The 19,479-nt window shown below is 40.8% G+C and overlaps 2 protein-coding genes across 2 annotated transcripts in view; one reads left to right on the forward strand and one right to left on the reverse strand.

Annotated features, from left to right (window-relative positions):
* LOC121395519 (interleukin-31 receptor subunit alpha-like) overlaps positions 1-9,112 on the forward strand; it is a 48,353-nt gene extending 39,241 nt beyond the window's left edge. Inside the window, exons 13-17 of the mRNA XM_041569105.1 lie at positions 193-345; positions 5,483-5,629; positions 7,027-7,114; positions 8,007-8,088; positions 8,583-9,112. Coding sequence (XP_041425039.1) covers positions 193-345; positions 5,483-5,629; positions 7,027-7,114; positions 8,007-8,088; positions 8,583-9,005 — 893 coding nt within the window. The 3' untranslated portion in view covers positions 9,006-9,112. The remainder of the gene's footprint in view (positions 1-192; positions 346-5,482; positions 5,630-7,026; positions 7,115-8,006; positions 8,089-8,582) is intronic.
* Positions 9,113-15,888: 6,776 nt separating this feature from the next.
* Positions 15,889-18,558, reverse strand: LOC108695745 (uncharacterized protein DDB_G0283697). Its single transcript, XM_041585087.1, has 7 exons — positions 18,479-18,558; positions 18,179-18,196; positions 18,004-18,051; positions 17,051-17,125; positions 16,671-16,803; positions 16,390-16,582; positions 15,889-16,323 (listed from the first exon to the last, which is right to left on the reverse strand). Exons 1-7 carry the CDS (start codon positions 18,555-18,557, stop codon positions 15,889-15,891), a joined length of 981 nt encoding a protein of 326 aa, XP_041441021.1. The 5' UTR covers position 18,558.
* Positions 18,559-19,479: the final 921 nt, after the last annotated feature.

Raw genomic sequence — 19,479 nt, forward strand, 5'->3', positions numbered from 1 at the left:
TCAGCAGGATTGCAGCGCTTCTCTGACAGCTGGACACCACCGGTGAAGAATACACCAGGAAAGAGAAATCTATTCTTTTCTACTTCCATTTCACACGCATTGCACAGTCTTCCATTTTGCTGCAGCTTCAAATATGATATTTTTATTTCCCATGATTGATTTTAATTGGACAAAATTATTTTTGCTTCAAAGTTCCTAGAACAGGGCCGGTAAATATCACCATAAGAAATATAACCGCGCACTCTGCGGCCGTTCAGTGGCAAGAGATACCCGAAGAGGAGCGGCTGGGATTTCTGGTGGGATACAGAATATATTTCGCAGACATAACCCGGAACCAAACTCTGTGTAAGGCATATTTCTATTAGCAATTCTATATGTGTTTGCAGAAGACCAAGGTATCTCTCTATGTATTTACAAACATATTATAGGGGTGGTTTACCTTTAACTTAACTTTTAGTGTGTTATAGAATGGCCAATACTAAGCAACTTTTTAATTGGTCTTCATTGTTTATTTTCTATAATTTTTTAATTATTTGCCTTCTTCTTCTGACTCTTTCCAGCTTTCAAATGGGGGTCATTCAGGGGCGATTCTCAACCAGGAACCACCTGAGGCTACTTTTAATTACTTATCTTTCTATTCAGACCCTCTCCTATAAATACGAATCAATGCAATCCTAGCAATCAGATTGCTGAAACTGCGAACTGGAGAGCTGCTGAATAAAAAGCTAAATAACTCATAAACCACAAATAAGATAAAATTAAAACCAACTGCAAATTGACTCAGAATATCACTCTCTACGTCATAGTAAAAGTTAATTTAAAGGTGAACCACCCCTTTAGCATAGGTATTCCTCTTCAAGGTATAGTAGCCCTTTAAGAGGATATTTAACACTTAGCAGTCCATCTGTGTTTTTTTTTAACTAAAATTCCTGGCAGCATCTTATGAGATTGATTGCTACTGTGGGTGGTGGGGACTGCAGTTAGGGCAGAGACAGACGAGAAGATTCGGGGAGATTTAGTCGCCCGGCAACAAATCGCCTCTTTTTCGGGGCGACTAATCGTGCCTCACGAGGAAACTTTGAGGGGACTTCGGAAAACAAAGTGATCCGAGTGCCATCCCGCCCACGATTTAGATTCTAGCCGGCAAGGAGGCAGTTTGGGGAGATTAGTCGCCCGAAGAAGAGTCGATTTGTCGCTGGGTGACTAATCTCCCTGATTCTTCTCGTCTGTCTCTGCCCTTAGAGGTCAGGTGAAGCAAGGACCAATATTCTGCAGTCGTTGTGAATCTCCATTAAACTTCCAGAAAAGAATAAAGTAGAAATATGCACACTGCTAGTAAATCAGGTTCCAGATCTGTAAGCTGCGAGAGAGAAGCATGACAAGCAGTGTGGTTTCTAATGGGCTTTATCTCTGTGCAATTCTTTATCTGCTACATCTGGAAAATTTCACAGTCTCACTCTGAACTGAAACATAACAAAGATACGATAAAAGGCAAATAAACATTTCCATGCTCTGACAGCCACTCCTCCTGTAGAAAATAGAATGGACATGTCCAGCTTCTAATTCACTTGCTGGAGTTGCCCGACTGACTATATGTGAGGGAGCAGCTGTGGGCACATGGTGTGAGTACAGGAGAGAGAACTATTCACAATAGCGATGTGCAGGTCGGGATTTCCTCAACCCGCACCGACCTTAACCCGCCCTAACTTGGCCTGCGCCACATCCGACTTCCGCGTTGCTTTTATAGACCCGCGGTGACCCATTGATGACATCACAAAAGGGGCAGGTTGAGCAGGCGCAGCGTCTATAAAAGATGACGTCGGAAGCCGGTATTTGACAGTCGCCACCCACAAGGAAGAGTGCGAGGTTGGCCGAACCCGCGGATATCGGGCTGGCCCGCACATCACTAATTCACAACATTCCCAGCAGTGGGGACACAAAGCTGGAGCTCAAGAAACAGAAAGATGTCTTAAGGGATAGTTCACACAAGGAGATTCTGGGAGATTTTGTCGTCTGGTGACTAATCGCCTCTTCTAATGGGCGACAATCTCCCCGAACTCCCTCTGCTTGTCTTCCCATCCGGTATAATGAAAAGTCTCCTGCGCTAAAGCACACGCGACGCTTTGTTTTCCAAGTGAGGCAACTCCGGGCGAATTCTGAAAACGCATTTCAGAAGTCGCCAGGGGACAAAATCTCCTCCAATCTCCTCGTGTGAACTAACCCTAATACTGTAGCTCTTGTGTTACCCTATGTTATATGGCAAGATGGGACTTTTTGGAATTTATCATGTAAATATTTACACACACCCCCCCCCGTCACTTGTAGTTCCATATATGACTGACGGTCTAGTCCTTACCAGAATCATTAACCTCACAAGACAAACATTAAAGGAGTGGTTCACATTTAAGTTAACTTTTAGTATGATATAGAATGGCTAATTTTAAGCAACTTTTCCATTGGCCTTTGTTTTTTCCAGCTTTCAAATTGGGGTCACTGACCCCATCTAAAAACAAATGTTTTGTAAGGTTACAAATGTATTGTTATTGCTACTTTTTATTACTGATCTTTCTATTCAGTCCCTCTCCTATTCATCCAGTCTCTTATTCAAATCAAGGAATAGTTGCTAGGGTAATTTGGACCCTAGCAACCAGATTGTTGATATTACAATCTGGAGAGCTGCTGAATAAAAAGCTAAATAGCTCAAAAAACACAAATAGTAGAAAATGAAAACCAAATGCAAATTGTCTCAGAATGTCACTCTCTACATCATACTAAAAGTGAATTTAAAGGTGAACAACCTCTTTAACGCTTTGCCTTCCACGCTCATATGGGATACGTGCTGGCAGGCAAGTGCTCTAAGCACCAAGAAGAACGTAATAGATATGTTCTGCGCTTTAAGAGCAAAACCCACTGCATTGATGTAGCAGAGGGTTAAGCAGTGACACAATCCCCTAGGCAACGAGCCAAGGGGGCTGCGAACTTTGTAGGATCCAACTTCTTACTGGCAATGTCACAAGAAATAGAAAGATCCCAACTTCAGCATCCCCAGTGTCCGCCCACTCACTTCCTGCTGCATAGGCTCTGCAGATCCTGGGACCCTCAACGCTGCCAAGGACCCAGAATGTGTACTTTACAAAAATACATGCTTTTGGGGTGTCTTTGTACTGTTAGGGGGGTCTTGTGGCACAGAATACACAGTCAGGGGGCTTTGTTCACAGAAGTCAAATTAGCAGCCGAGAAAATTCATATGCACTATTTTCACTTGGAGTCCACATTTGCCAGCTGCTTTGGTATATCTATGCATATTGGGAATCAAACTGTTCAGTAGAACATTGGCAATCTTATTTAGGGTGTTTTACCAGTTTACCATTGTATGTAAGAAATTGGGTGAAATAAATCCAGCCAGGGTCGGACTGGGGGGCCCGGGGCCCACCGGGACTACTGTCCAGGGCCCCCCTCCGACCCCCCGCCTCCCTACTGTGATGCGCACCCCTATGCTCAGAGCCACTGCGTGAAGGCGCCGCTCTGCGCTCCTGTGTGTTTTTGTCCAATCCAATCGGGAGAGGGGACTGGCCTGGCGGGGGCCCTTTAAGGGCCAGTCTGACACTGAATCTGGCAAATTGCAGTAGTTGTAGGCGATTTTCAGAAATGTCATAAAAAAAAGATGCCTTTAGCGTAGCTTTGCAGTGTGGTAGTATATGCATAACCAATTTGGATTCAAAGGAATGTGTACTACAAAAATATATGGTTTTCTGGGGTGAATGTACTTTTCTGTACCTTTGCCCCTCAAAAAATGCTGTAAATGTGTTGGTTTTGCAGTATCTGGAATTACAGAACCGATAGCACACGTATTCAGCATAAAACTATTCAGCAGATCCCAGGCTTTCATATTTAGGGTGCTTTATCTGGATAACTAATATGTGGGAGATATGATGCTGTAGACAGGAAGCTTTGAGGTAATTGTTCAAATATTTCATACATTTTTATAAAAAATTATAACTTTAGAAAAGAATTGCAACTTGGTCATTTGGAGTACATAAATATATTTACCCATTTTGGATTTGTCAGAATCTGTTCTTGTGTTGTTTTCTAGGGTAAAGCTATTGTTAGCAGAATGTTTGGCCTTAAAATCAGAAGTATGCAGTTTTGTGGAGCGGTACTTTAGAAATTTGGTAGTGTACTGACTGGAGATTTTGATCTATACAAGTGAGAAATCTCCATAAAACTATACATATTTGGTATTGATGTGTTCAGGTGACACATAACTTTCCAAATCTGCTGTGTTCTTGTGCATAAACTAAATTATGTTTCTGGTATACTGCATTTGTTTGTATTATGGGAAACATGATTTTGTAGACACTTATAAGCCTAAATCTTTTTACAGAAGTGGAATTACACCAAAATTCTATCATATTTTGAAAGCTTAGGTTGTCCTGAAAAAAAAAACAATATATTGTTTTTCTGGGTAAACTTAAAGACCCTCCCAGGAAAGGCCCCTAAATTGAAAGAGTTCAATTTCAAAAATGGTTTGGCAATTACCAAATCAGTTGGCAGTAAAAGGGTTAAATGTATATCTAAACGAGGGAGGGAACTGTGCCCTTTGGTACCAGTCAGCTGCCCACAGTAGCATCTCAGCATCACTGGGAGAAAGCATAATTCTAGCAGTGAAAAACTGGTAATATCATGAAAAAAACATAGAAAAAATCCATGTAAATTGCAAAAATGCTCAGAAGAGCATGTTAATTAATTTTGCATACAACTGTTGTTTAGTTCACCTTTAATATTGTTGAAACTATAATATATAGTTTCAACAACTATAAACTATAATATATAGTGAATAAAGTACCCCCTTTTGTAAAATATAAGGATATTATAAGTTACCGAGGAGTTTCATGACCATATAAAAACACGAGGCCGAAGGCCGAGTGTTTTTATACAGGTCATGGAACTCCGAGGTAACTTCTAATATCCTCATATTTTGCAACTGGGGGTACTTTATTTATTATAATACACAAGTTTCGGTGAGTCATGTGACAGAAATGACATCAGAACTCACCGTTTATAACTGATGACATCAGAACTCACCGTTTATAAGGATATAATTTACAGGATATTCATGGCTTTTGTGTATTATATACTATATAACTATAATGCTGCATCCCTAGATGGCCTCTGTTTTTGTGTAGCCCCAATAGTAAATACCCCTTTAAAGCAGCAAGGTTCTCAATGAAATGAATATGCAAGTATCAGTGCTGCTATACAAAGCTATGAGACTGGTCTGGTTGCTTGCAGTCACCCCAGAGCTAATATAACCAAAAGATACATGTCTCTACACATGATTTCAACATAAACATCTTGGAAATAATTTTTTATTTTTCTATATGTTTACCTAAATTTTTGTAATTTAAAAATTCAGCTGTGACTGCAAAACATCCCGTGAGTTCCTGCACCTAAACACCTACACTGTTCCCTGTTCCTATAGATATCGCTGTGAACGACTCGTCCCAAATGCATTATGAGCTAACGCAACTCAGAAGCGGAAGCGAATACGAAGTAAGGATATCGGGAAGAACCAAGAAGGGTGATGGGATCCCAAGCATGGCCTATGCATTCAGGACTCTAAATAACAGTAATGTCCTTCTCTTCTCCTAAGTACAAAGTATATTTAAAGCAATTGATGCAAAAGTGCCTGACCCTATGATAATGCTCTTCTACATGAGCACGGATGAGCATTTCCACACCAGCAGGAGCCACTCTACACCAGTGATTTAATAAATGGTCCTGTGGACGGCTCTGTTAGATCAGTGCAATTCGATTGACCAATGTGCTGCTAAACTGCACACTATTAGCCACCAGTGTATATCTGTGACCTGTTATCACCTTTATACTTCTTGCTTAGCACAATATATGCCCTCAAGCTCTTAGGGCAGGGGCACATGGGCAGATTCTGCCTCCTGCCGGCTAGAATGTAAATCGTTGGCGAGAAGGCACTCAGAGCACTTAGTTTTATGAAGTCACACAAAGTTTTCTCGTGAGGCAACTTCGGAAAATGAAACGCCCCGAGTGCCATCCCACCAGCAATTGACATTGTAGCCAATGGGAGGCAGTTCTGGGTAGATTAGTCGCCCCGAAGAAGAGGAGATTTGTCGCTGGGCGACTTATCTTCCCAAATCTTAGTGTGTGCCCTGACCCTTAAACTTCAGTCACTCTAACTACTGCACTGCAGGTTGGAGTGATATCTCCCCCCCTTCCCTTTCCCCCCAGAAGCCTATCAGCAGAACAATGGCAAGGTGACAAGATAACAGCTCCCTGACACCTGCATTGCTAAAAATGCTCTCATGTCCCACCTAGTGTTAGATATGAGAACAGCATGCGATACTAAAAATCCAAGTCTGGCTAACCCAACTAGCCACTCCTTCAGTTACACAAGGAGAAAGAAAAGTTCATCTGAAAGCAATTCCATTGTGCAGTGTTGGCTCTTTCTGAAAGCACATGACTGGGCACTATGACCTGAGAATACACTTATTGGTTCAAGAATAGAATTTTAAATGGTAAAATGAATTACATGCAAAGTACACGGTGTAATCTAGTTATAATAACTATACCATAAAAATCATGCCATAATCCCCGTAATAATATGGTTTCTCTCTCCTGGATTTATGTTAGGACAGGGTTGGGCCTTTATGCTCTTTATATATGTAGTCTGCTAATATATCTTCCTCTGATGTATAAAAACAGAACATTGGACTGTACAGGATTTGGATAATCATGCTTATTCCATCTTGAAGGCACCGAATTCTTACCACTTGAAAGTTCTGATGCATGGGTGTCACCATGGGTACTATCTGACATAGCATCATTTTTGTTAGAGAGTCAGAACCAGCTGGGAAATGAAGGATGTCCAGATCCAACAGTTTGCAATAACCCAACTTAATTACCTACAGTGCAGTTTAAAGGACTGTTAGAAGCTAACCTAGTGATGAAGAGAACGCTGTTACTCTTAGTAATTGTTGTATCTTCCTACAGCTCACACAGAATTAGGCATCCTCACCTGGATTGGCGTTTTGATACTAGTCCTACTGTTCGTCAGCGCTGGTGCTGTTTTACTAAGCAAGTAAGAATACAGAACGTGCATTTCTCATTTATATTGTAGAGTGCAGATCTACCTTGCAGCTCTTTATTAAAATATTATACAAGTACTGGATCTTTTATAAAAATTATTATACAAAAACATTTCAGCCCTCCTCTATTCATATTCCAGACTCTCTTACAAACCACTGTCTGGTTGCTAGGTTAACTTGGACCCTAGCAACCAGATAGCTGCCAAAATGACAAAAATGTGCTAAAATATTTAGCATAAAAAAATTAGAAATGATAAAAAAACACATAAAAATTAAGACCAATTGCAAACTTCCTACATCATACTGAAAGTTAAAGTTGAACAATCCCTTTAAGGCACAGCGCTCCATAATACGTTTATGGAAAAGCCCAGGCCCAAGCATTTCAGATATTAGATCCCATACGTATATAAGATAGCCTTATTGTGTGGACATTAGGTGGTTCAGTACAGAAAGGGTGACCATAATGAACAAAGTAGATACTGGGCTATGATAGGAAGACTATCTGAAGGAACTGTGGCAGGTTTAGAATCCTGCTTGGGAGAGGCCCAGTCTGAAAGGCAGTTATGGACATATTTGCTCTTCAAAATACTCCCGAAAAGCCCATCTCTGAACACCAGTTAAAGCAATATTTGAGATGAACAATTCTGATGTCCTAAATATTCTTGGAACTATGGCTGATTGATAAAACAATCCTTTTAAAATGTTTGCAGCCCTGAAATGAGCTTAGAGGGGCTTTGGCTAAATGTTGGGAGTAATATAGGGGCCTAAACTAAATAAGCCAAACAGCCCTTTACTGAGAGCAGACAGTGTTAGTTAAGCACAGTATGTGAACAGCAAAGTTCCTTATGGGGAATAGAATTCCAATTGTGTTGTCTGGTGTTTCAGAATGAAGGACTGGTTCTTGCCAGATGTTCCCAATCCTCAGCACAGTGACATTGTCAACATCACCAAGGAGACTACTGCAAAGGTACATCCCACACGTGTGTTTCATTTAAAGTTCCCCAGGTGCAAAGTAAAGGGGACCATACACTAAAGGTGGCCATACACGGGCAGATTAAAGCTGCCGATATCAGTCCTTTAGACCAATTCAGCAGTTTATCTGCACGTGTATGGGGGCTTCTGACGGGTCTTCCCGTTCGATATCTGGCTACGATATCGATCGGGAGGTTTCATTTTTCAGGAGATTGACCTGTCGGAGCCCATTGCTCCTTGTTGTAATCTGGAATATGTCGCCAAACGAGTGGATCTTATAGTGTATGGCCATCTTAACCCAAGATCTTATTGGATAGGGTTGCCAAATGAGCAAATCTTTTTTTTTACCAACCACAGGTGCCTGTCAAGAAGGGAGTGCCCCCAACATGTTACTTTTCACATAATTCACAAAGGGGGTTACCCATTTGCAATTGCTTTGCTGTGCTGTCCTTTTTCCTGTAAAGTGAATCTGTTAATGTTCCTTTATAGCAACGTGAAAAGGTTCTGTCATTTTCTATCCTACAAGAAGATTGTAGCTGTGATGCTGTTGGAGTGGAAGTGATAGAAAATGACCCAGGAGAATCTCTGCTGTTGGGTTTATCCACTAACAAAAACAATTTCCTAAACATGGAGGAGATCCCATTGCATGCATCAAAGCCAGACTTCAACACAGGACTCAGTGCCAGAAATTCCACTGCCAGTTTCAACATGGCATCCGACTCAAAATCATTAAAAGATGTGCCACTACCAGCTGATCGATCTGCAGGCAGAATGGATGTGACCCTGGGTTCTACTATTAAGGCAATGGCCTTTTCGGATTATTTCAGAGAGATCCCAAGAACAGACATGCTAATGTATGAACAAGCAGAACATGTGCATCTTATCTCTGTGTGTCCAATATCTCACAACTGAGCTGGTATTATTGTTATATTGTCTGTGTGCAAACACCAGAATGAAAAGAGGACTATTGGCAAGCGGGAATACTTGTTTTATTAAACATACAAACAGTATCCCAGGCACTTTTATGTTCGGCATCTTATTCCAGAACTCAGGGAATTAATATGAAGTTGGTTCTCCTTTTGCTACTGGATCATCTTCTACACTTCTTGGAAGGTTTTCATTAGATGTTGGGATATGGTTGGTGGGATTTACTTTGGATCAGCAACATGAGCATTAGTGAGGCCCTCATGATGGGGACCAGGCCTGTCTCACAATTGGCATACCATTATATCACAGAAGGTTTGAGCTCAGGGCTTTAGGCAGCCAGTCAGGTTATTCCACTCCCATCTCAGCAAACCAATTGAGTACAGATCTTGATTTGTTTATGAGGGTATTAACGTAGCGGCAAGCAGGTCTGGAATGGGAGTCAAAATAGGCCCTGTCATTCCAAGTTCACAGAAGCCCAAACAGCCCCCTATCAGCCCACTAAATAGTGACTGTCTATGGCATCTTACTGCAGCCTCCCTGGCAGGGCCGGAACTAGGGGTAGGCAGAGTAGGCACGTGCCTAGGGCGCAAAGCTGAGGGCGGCGCCAGGCACGTACCTGCTCTTTCACCTACCCCATGTCCGGTCCTGTGTCTCCCTGGATGCCGCTGGTAATTTGCGTTTAAATGCGCTTGTGCGCATGCGCGCTGGGGCGTATTTTCGCACATGCGCGATTGAGCACACACTAAGCCGGTGCCCGGCCAGGTTGCCCGGCTCTGTTCCCTGGCATTTGCCAGAACCCACAATTTGCCAGTCCGGGCCTGGTGGCAAGAGACTTCCCCAAACTGTAGCCACAGTATAGTAAGCATGGAAGAATACTGTAGCATTAAAGGAGAACCAAACCCTTAATTATAAAAAAACCCCTACCCTACATAGACACCCTTACGTGCTCCTCCCCCGCCCCAGCCTAGGTGTTACCCCTGGAAAATGCCCCTACCCCTTAACCTTCTCCTCTGTCCAGATTCTGTGCAGCAGAGTTCCCGCGTGCCATCTTCTTCTCTCCGGTAATCTTCGGGTCTTCTTACAGCAGTTCTGCAATTTCAGTTAATTTCGGCACATGCGCAGTTGTCGCGAACCATTGCTCTAACTCCACATGAGCTGATCCACCACTCTCTTCCCAAAGATTACCAAAGAGAAGATGGTGCCTATGAACTCCCCTGCACAGAATCTGCACCGAGGGGTAGAGTCCTGCGGGGATCCATTTTTTGGGACCCGCGTCTATACTCGCACTGGAAATATCAGCAAATTGCAGGTTTTTGCGGGTAACCCGTGGGTACCCAACCCACTGCAGGACTCTACTGAGGGGTATGTAAAGAGGTAGGGGCATTTACCGGGGGTAACAGCTAGGCTGAGGGGGAGTATGGGTAGGGGTTTTTATAATTAAGGGTTTGGTTCTCCTTTAAGGTTTACTTTTACTTGAAGCAAGGACCATAGCCAAAATAGAGAAAAACACCCCTAGGCTGGTATTCCTCCTCCACTAACTTCATAGTTAGCCTCTTACATTTCAGCTCCAATACCATGTTATTTTATTTATATTTTAACTCCATCCACAAAGAAATATCTAATGATATTAATACCATACCTCCCAACTGTCCCGTTTTTTGCAGTTCAGCCCGCAGTCCCGGATTGTTATTGAAATGTCCCGACTTTCTCTTTGATCTCCTGCACTGAACAGCCAGAAAAAGATGCAAAGTTTCTACAATTTGATTAAATAAGAGGCTTTTGGCAGAGAGCCCAGAATACATAGCAGCTGCATGTAGGTACATTTGTAACAATTTAAGATGAGCAAAGAAACAATTGTAACTATTTAAGATAAGCAGGTCGCTTGGGGAAACAGTGACTTGTAGCTTAAAGGGCAATTTCACCTTCATTAGCAAAACTGTAATAACATATAAAACCTGACCCTAAACCCCCCAGAAATTTGTTCAAACTTTCCATAACCTGCCAAATTTTGTAACATAGATGTGGTATTTAGGGGTGTGTCTTTAAAATGGGCATGGTCAAAAATGTCTTTTTGTCCCTCTATCTATTTTCCAAATGTTGGGAGGTATGGAATAGTGTTGCCTGACAATTAGCATTTTAATTCAGCCGACATCTGGTATTAAGGACATCTGGATATTAACACATACGCTTAAGCTTTATGCAGTGGCCTTCTCATTTACTAGTGATGTAAAAGTATAATGGGGAATATAGAACATCAACGATGCCGTGATGTGTAGCTGGGGAATGACTAGAAGATTGGACGCCGGTGATTTAGGTATATATATATATATATATATACATAATGATAATATAATGCTTTTTTTTACTCAGGTCAGGTTTGTATATATATTTATTTGTATGTATTTAAGCATTAAGCCCATAATACTACTGCCCAAGATTTCCCATGATGCCATGGGCCAGTTATTCTACAACAAAGATGTTTTTTTGGAAAAGAGTTCTTAAAATCAGCGTCCCTTCATAGTGCTAATGGGCACCTGCTTTCATTTTCTATATATAAAATCCAGGTATTTGTGAGGGACTCTGATTCTATATACAGTTATGGGATCCATTATCAGGAAACCCATTATCCAGAAAGCTCTGAATTACGGAAAGGCCGTCTCCCATAGACTCCATTTTATCCAAATCTTTAAAAATGATTTTCCTTTTTCCCTGTAATAATAAAACAGTAGCTTGTACTTGATCCAAACTAAGATATAATTAATCCTTATTGGAAGCAAAATGAGCCTTAAGCTGGCCATAGATCCTCATCGTGAGACCACGATTTTCTCGGAACGATCGCACTAATTGACCATCAACTAAAAAGACGAATTTTCCAAGAAAACAACGGGGAGCTGCCTGCTTAGCCCTGCAAACATAGATAGATTGCACTGGGACCGACAAAGATTTTTTAACCTGGCCGATCAATTACCTGACAGATGTCGGCCGAAAAATCGTAAGATGTCGTTCGAATCCCACTAACCGCATGATAATTTCGAAGGATTGGTCGGACTTCGCTAAAATCGGTTGTTCGGCAAGAAGAATCGTTGCGTCTATGGGGAGCTTTACATGATTTTCTAGTAGACTTAAGGAATGAAGATCCAAATTACAGAAAGCTCCGTTATCCAGAAAACCCCAGGTCCCAGGCATTCTGGATAACAGGTCCCATATGTGTATTGAATATCAAGTACAGTATGTGCAGCTATCAGTTTCTTGCAGTTACAATGCCTACAGTCAGGATCTAATCATTGCTGCATTGTACGGATCCCAATGTGCTCAGCCAACAGCTAACTGAGGATAAATAGGAGTTGTCAGTGTTCACAACTGGATTCATGAAGGAAAGCTACTGTGTGCTGTATATTTTAAGTCTAACTGCTAGAGTTGTTGTACAGCAGCAGATAGGGAGCTTTACTGTAATTCTTGGGAAGCTGCCTTATTTGTTGAGCAATTTCTCTGCAATGAGAGCCTTTGCCCCTGAGAGAGCAGATTTACTTGCCCTCTGTACACCAAGGGGTGCTGTGCCACTTTTTGGGGAGCTCCTGTTTAAAGATCTCCATATCTGGACACAAGGGGTTCTGTCATTAGCACAAGTGAATCCGTCTGGCACTGACTGATCTGCTGGAGTCCACACAGGGAGCGCTTCACAAATGCACTGCTGTGATTAGATCTCAGCTCAGTCTCAGAGGTTTCCTGAATGCAGCAAGTACAGTGACCCATTTGGGCACCCCTTAAAGGAGAAGGGAAGGTGAAATCACTGGAGGCTGACAAATATTAGGCACCCCCAGTTATTATATTTAAATACCTGATACCCCAGGCCGGTGCAGAAAACTGTATTGGCCCTGGGTCCTACTTGGCTTTTTTTTTTTTCAAAATCCCAGGGATGCTGCATGCGCAGTAGATTGAAAATGCCGGCTTTTTTGTTTTTTTCCACTCTACTGTGCATGTGCAAGTGCAAGAAGCAGTAGGAGGAAGAGGATCACTCCATGGTGCTCACTGACAGGACCATGAGCCAGTGCAGTTTTCTGGTAGACAAACAGAAGAGATCGTCTTCACTCAACCCATTACCAATATATTAAGGACAATGAGACATTTTGTGCCTTAAAGGGGTTGTTCACAAAAAGCAAAAAGTAAAAATACCATTGTAAAAGCTAATTTTTATACCTATTAACTCAGTCCTTCTCCTGTCTCTCTGACCAGGGGGGCGGTAATTTACCTAGGAAAACGATACCTTTTTTAATTGTTTAAGTGTTCCACTTCTGGAACAAGATGTAGAGCTCTAAATACCAAAAAATTAAAAAGTTATATGTTTCATGATATAGGGATCTATACCAGAAACATATTTTACTTTATGCACAAAAATTCAACTCATTTGGAAAGCCTCAAGCTCATACAAATAGTCCTGGAGGTCGCGTCAGCTGCTGAATAATGATTTTTTTATGAGGTAAATACACAAAATAATACATGGACCCCCCCCCCCCCCAAATAATTTATTTCTGGAAAGTACAAGTGTCGTCTCCCATAGTATCCATTATAATCAAATAATTCAATTTTTTAAATTCAATTCAATAATAAAACAGTAGCTTGTACTTGATCCCAACTAAGATACAATTAATCCTTATAGGAAGCAAACCCAGCCTATTGGCTTTATTTCATGTTTATATGATTTTCTAGTAGACTTAAGGTATGAAGATCCAAATTATGGAAAGATCCATTATCCGTAAAACTCCAGGTCCCAAGCACCTTGATCCCCCCATCTGCACAGTTGAAGTCTCTGCTGCACAAGCCCACACTCCCCCTCCCTCTCACAAACTTGTAACAGTTTCTCTTCACTACCTGAATGCTGCTCAAATTCCCCAGCACAGCCCAGCACAGGAAGTAGTGGCAGATTGACAGCAGACACAGCCAATAGGAGTTAAGTTAGCTGCCAGTACAATGTGTGATGTCATATAAGGAAGTGAACACTGTAGTGTTTTTGGGGGTCAGTGACCCCCAGCACAGAGTCTGTGTGGAACTGAAGGATTAGTACAGGGACACTTCTGAGGTGAATATCTCTTGAACTGTACTTTTTCTGTTAACTATTTCTAATGGAAAAGTTTGTTCTATACATGTGAACTGTTAGATTTGTCGGTTTGTTGCCAGGGATCCCCAACCTTGTGAACCCATGAGCAACATTCAGAAGTAAAAGGAGTTGGGGAGCAACACAAGCATGAAAAATGTTCTTGGGGTGCCAAATAAGTGCTGTGATTGGTAATTTAGTAGCCCCTATGTGGATTGTCAACCTACATTGAGACTCTGTCTGACAGTGCACCTGGTTTTTAAGAAACTGAAACTTGCCTCCAAGCTTGGAATCCAAAAATAATCACCTGCTTTGAGGCCACTGGGAGCAACATCCAAGGGGTTGGAGAGCAACATGTTACTCACAAGCAACTGGGGATCAGTGCTTAAGCTATCAAAAAATGCCTTACCCTTTAAACAAAACAGTTATTGTGTGTCCACAATTTTATCTGCAATTTAACAATATTCTGCTAACAGCAGCACCGGGCCCGGGGTAATCACTTGGGGTGCCTAACTTTCGGTACCCTAAATGATTTTGCCTTTACTTCTTTAACTGCCTCTTCAATAATTCTTCTCCCATCCATGTTCTGTGTCATTTATTTCCTTCCTCATTATCATCTTTCTCTTTTTGACAATGTATCCCCCTTTATAATATTTCTTTTTTTTCCCATCCTTTTTCCTTCTCCATTTTTTGCCTATCCCCCCATCACAACTATTTCTATCCTAGGTTTTCTGGATTTTTTCCTCTTGCCAATACCTTGTTCCTATTATACCCATTTTCCCCACCTCTGACCTACTAAGCTTTTGCTTCTGCACTGGTCATACTATTTGCCTGAATTGCTATAAACGAATCCTTCCGTTCAGGGGCATGACATGCATGAACCTCTCAAGCAAACTCCTTGGTGCAGCCCAGCATGGGATGAAAAACAGCCGAATTCTGCATACCTGCTAGTGCCCAGCATGTAATGTAAAAGCATGGATAATAGCAGCAGAAGTATTCATATTCATGGCTCCATTCATACACAAACCCACAAAACTCATAGGACACAATATTCACACGCTGCACAGCTTGGCAGACCGGAATACTGTATAATCTCTTATCTCCTATCCTTATTTTAAACATCATAGATGCACGGCACCAAGTTTAAAAAAACAAACAATACGCAATTTTATTGTTGCTCATTTATTTTATGTGTACTTTTATACTTTACAGACAGCTTCCAATATTTTCACCAGGGCTGGTCCTATCAAATGTGGGGCCCAATTGGGACCATGTTGGCGGGGCCCCTAGACAAAGTGTTGCTGGCTACTGACACACCAAGTATTTAGGAAAATAAGGGCATACAGGCACAAAATAGAAAGGAAAGGGGCAGACAAGGTAACATAATAGGGGCACACAGGGTAAGAGAGAGAGGGAGGAAATAGGAGAGTGGACTGGGCCAATTAGTTTGGGGCTGGGCCGATTCAGCTTGGGAGCAGGCTTGGTTGGATTGGGGGCAGGCAGGGCCTATCAAGGTTGGAGGAAAGCTGGGCCTATGAGAGTTGGGGGCAGGCTAGACCTATGGATTTGGGGATGGGCTGGACTCTCAAAGTTGGGGGCAGGCCAGGCAGCATCATGTGCTGAGGGAAATATTATCTGTGCTGCCCTGTGGTGCGGGGCCCCCCAGAGGTGCGGGGCCCAATTGGGCCCAATTGGTCCAATTGGCCTAAGGCCGGCCCTGATTTTCACAACTGATATCCAAAATGATTGTCCTGTATGTTACGTATCTTGGAACAATTATTCACTGCTTTCTTCTTCATTTTCCTGCACCTTCCGTTTCTTTATCCTTTTTACAGTTTTTTTCTTTTTCATCACTTTTGTTCTTTCCGGAGCCTCTTCAGCTGCCTCCTCAATTTCATTTGTTGCATCAATAACTTTCTTCTTTTTCCTCTTTACTTTTACCCTCTTTTGGGTCTCTGCCTCAACTTCATCGTTATTTTCATTCTTTTTCACTTTTTTCTTTTTTTTCACTTGTACCCTCTCTTGGGTCTCTTCCACTTCTACCCTCTCTTGGGTCTCTTCCTCATCATTTTTCACTTTCTTTTTCACTTTCTTCTTTCTTTTCACTTGTACCCTCTCTTGGGTCTCTTCCTCTTCTACCCTCTCTTGGGTCTCATCATCATCATTTATCACTTTCTTTTTCACTCTCTTCTTTCTTTTCACTTGTACCCTCTCTTGGGTCTCATCATCATCATTTATTACTTTCTTTTTCACTTTCTTCTTTCTTTTCACTTGTACCCTCTCTTGGGTCTCTTCCTCTTCTACCCTCTCTTGGGTCTCTTCCTCATCATTTTTCACTTTCTTTTTCACTCTCTTCTTTCTTTTCACTTGTACCCCCTCTTGGGTTTCTTTTTCATTTGTATCTATGGTGACGAGTCCTGCCTCGCCTTCCTCTGCTTCCTTTAATCCATCTGTTTTAGTGTCAGTTTTTCTGTAATAGGAAACAGGAAAAGAATAAGATAAATGGTTTATTTTATGGGGGTACAAGATAAAGAGGAAAAGGAGAAAGCCATACTTACTTCTTGAAGAAGCGTTTTATCACAAAAATATATATCAGCACTGCGACGGCTATGAAGCCAAGTACACCACAACCACTGTAGATTATTAACTTTTTAGTGCTGTCCATTTCATCAGCAAATAGGTCTGGAATTTCTGTAAGTAAATAAGATTACATGGCAGCATGAAATATCATTAAAGTAAATGCAGATACAGAAAACATTAGGCATTTTAACCCTACAGAATAGAATGCAACTTACATTGGAAGGTTGAGGAAACACACTCATTGCATGTTTTAAAAAAGGGGAGAAGGAAAGTTTGGTGCATATAAGAAGTGTATTTGTACTAATAGTCTGAGCAAGGGAAAGCCTAAAGCATATTAATATGAGTATTTAAATCTTACCTGGCTCATCCGGAATGCATTTCACTTCGTCGTCTCCTGCATTAACAGGAGGAGCAACGCTTGGTTTTCCTTGTTCTGCAAGAAAAAAAAAAAGTATAAATGAAATCTAACTAGGGTATGGAGCTTTAAATGACTAAATATCTATGGGTGTTATTTTTGTCCACATGAAAGGATGAAAATCCCATCATTTAACTGTCCCACCTCTGTATCTCTCATATGGTCACTAGGGGGCACATTTACTTAGGGTCGAATATGAAGGGTTAATAAACCCTCGATATTCGACCGTCAAAGTAAAATCCTTCGATTTCGAATATCCAAGTCGAAGGATTTACCGCATTTCCTTTGTTCGTATGATCGAAGGAAAAATCGTTCGATCTAACGATTTTCCTTCAATCAAAAAAAGCTAGGAAAGCCTATGGGGACCTTACCCATAGGCTAACATTGATGCTCAGTAGGTTTTAGGTGGCGAAGTAGGAGGTCGAAGGTTTTTTTAAAGAGACAGTACTTTGACTATCGAATGGTTGAACGATTTTTAGTTCGAATCGAAGTAGCCATAAAAATACTTCGAAATTCAAAGTATTTTTTATTCTATTCCTTCACTCGAGCTAAGTAAATGTGGCCCTAGGTATGTGTAAATTCTATAGCTCTACTATTCAGCCAATAGAATTAGCTATGGTTAAATAAACCAGCAATTAGAAACATATGTATCTCTCTATACTAGGGAAAGAAGCAGGATTCCTCTTCAAATATTTATCATGTATCCTCATCAGCATTAGCGCATTTTCATCTGCTTCTGTATGTAAAATAGAATCCTTTATACCTTATGTACAAATAAGCCACGGGCTCCCTAACAGAATATGTGATCTGATAAGTGTATCGCTAATGGGACTGTCATTTAGGATTATATGGGCCTAGTGTGTTGATTATAAAGATAAGAGAAGAGCAAATCTTACTAAATATATGATTCTTCTTTGTTCGACTCAGAGCAATTACATTTTCATCTGCAGGGAAAAGAAAAGAGATGGATTTATTCCTTATATACCATCAGCATAAATAGTTATAGAGGATACAGGCAGAAATGGTTCATCTCAGCTGAATTGTTCTTATCTATATAGTCCTCATCCTCACCATTCTTGTTAAATGCTTCTGCAAAAGAGAGAAAGAGAACAATTTGTTATTCTTCAATCACGAAAACCCACATCTGCTTCCCGTTTTTACCAATAAACATTTGAATTCATTAATTCTGAGCCCAATATGTTGGGTGTGTAGTTCAGTATTTGTTAATATATTCAGTTTACACACACAGTCTCATTTACTGTATCTTATTGGAATCAGGTATATAAAGTATAAATACAAGTGATAATAACATTAAACAGGAATAGAAATATAACATATTCACTGGCAAATATTCTATAAAAATATATTTACCTGCAATCTGGAATTTGCTTGTTTGAATTAAGAATAATATAAAAAAAATAAAGACTAATAGATGTTTAGATGTTTCCATGGTAAAAAATAACTAGAAATGACTCAGGATTCCCGGTGTCTCCTGACACCTAGGCTGCTAATTTGCATAAAGTATGATGTCACAATGTGTGGTCATAGGAATATTTTGAAACACCTGGCTCCTGCTCATTTGCATACGGTGATGTCATAATGTTCTACCAGTTCATTGTGATGTCACTAAAGTCAATGGAAGTGAGAACCAATATACACAGGCACTAATAACTAGAAAAGCTTAGTTGATTGATCCTAGGTTTTTATCCAGTAATTATTTCAGCAAATATAGGTTTAGCTAAATATCAGTTATTTTTTACAATTTATTGTACGGGCACACAAAATAAAACAAAAAACAGCTCTGATTTGAACTGGAGCTGTTATTAATAGTTTACTACAGGCTCGGGACCTGGGGTTTTCCGGATAACGGATCTTTCTGTAATTTGGGTCTTCATTCCAAAAGTCTACTAGAAATGCATTTAAACATTAAATAAACCCAATAGGCTGGTTTTGCTCCCAATAAGGATTAATTACATCTTAGTTGGGATAAAGTACAAGCTACTGTTTTGTAATAACAGAGAAAATGGAAATCATTTTTAAAAATTTGGATTATTTAGATAAAAAGGAGTCTATGGGAGACAGCCATTGCGTAATTCGGAGCTTTCTGGATATTGGGTTTCTGGATAAGGGATGCAATACCTGTATTAAATTATTAAATTACTATTTGAGAGTGGCTTGGATGATTTCTTGGACAGAGATAATACCAAAGGCTATTAACCATGGGCTTAATAAAATAATTCTTTTTGAACACAACTGCAACCTGACTCAGTGTGCTACTGGCTTTCTTTTTGAATACCAAAGGCTATTGTGATACTAAACTCTATAGTTAGCATAGGTATGAGTATATATAGTTTATGTGAAAGTAGGGAGGG

Source organism: Xenopus laevis, chromosome 1L (genome assembly GCF_017654675.1).
Source record: "Xenopus laevis strain J_2021 chromosome 1L, Xenopus_laevis_v10.1, whole genome shotgun sequence".
Classification (NCBI taxonomy): Eukaryota; Metazoa; Chordata; class Amphibia; order Anura; family Pipidae; genus Xenopus; species Xenopus laevis.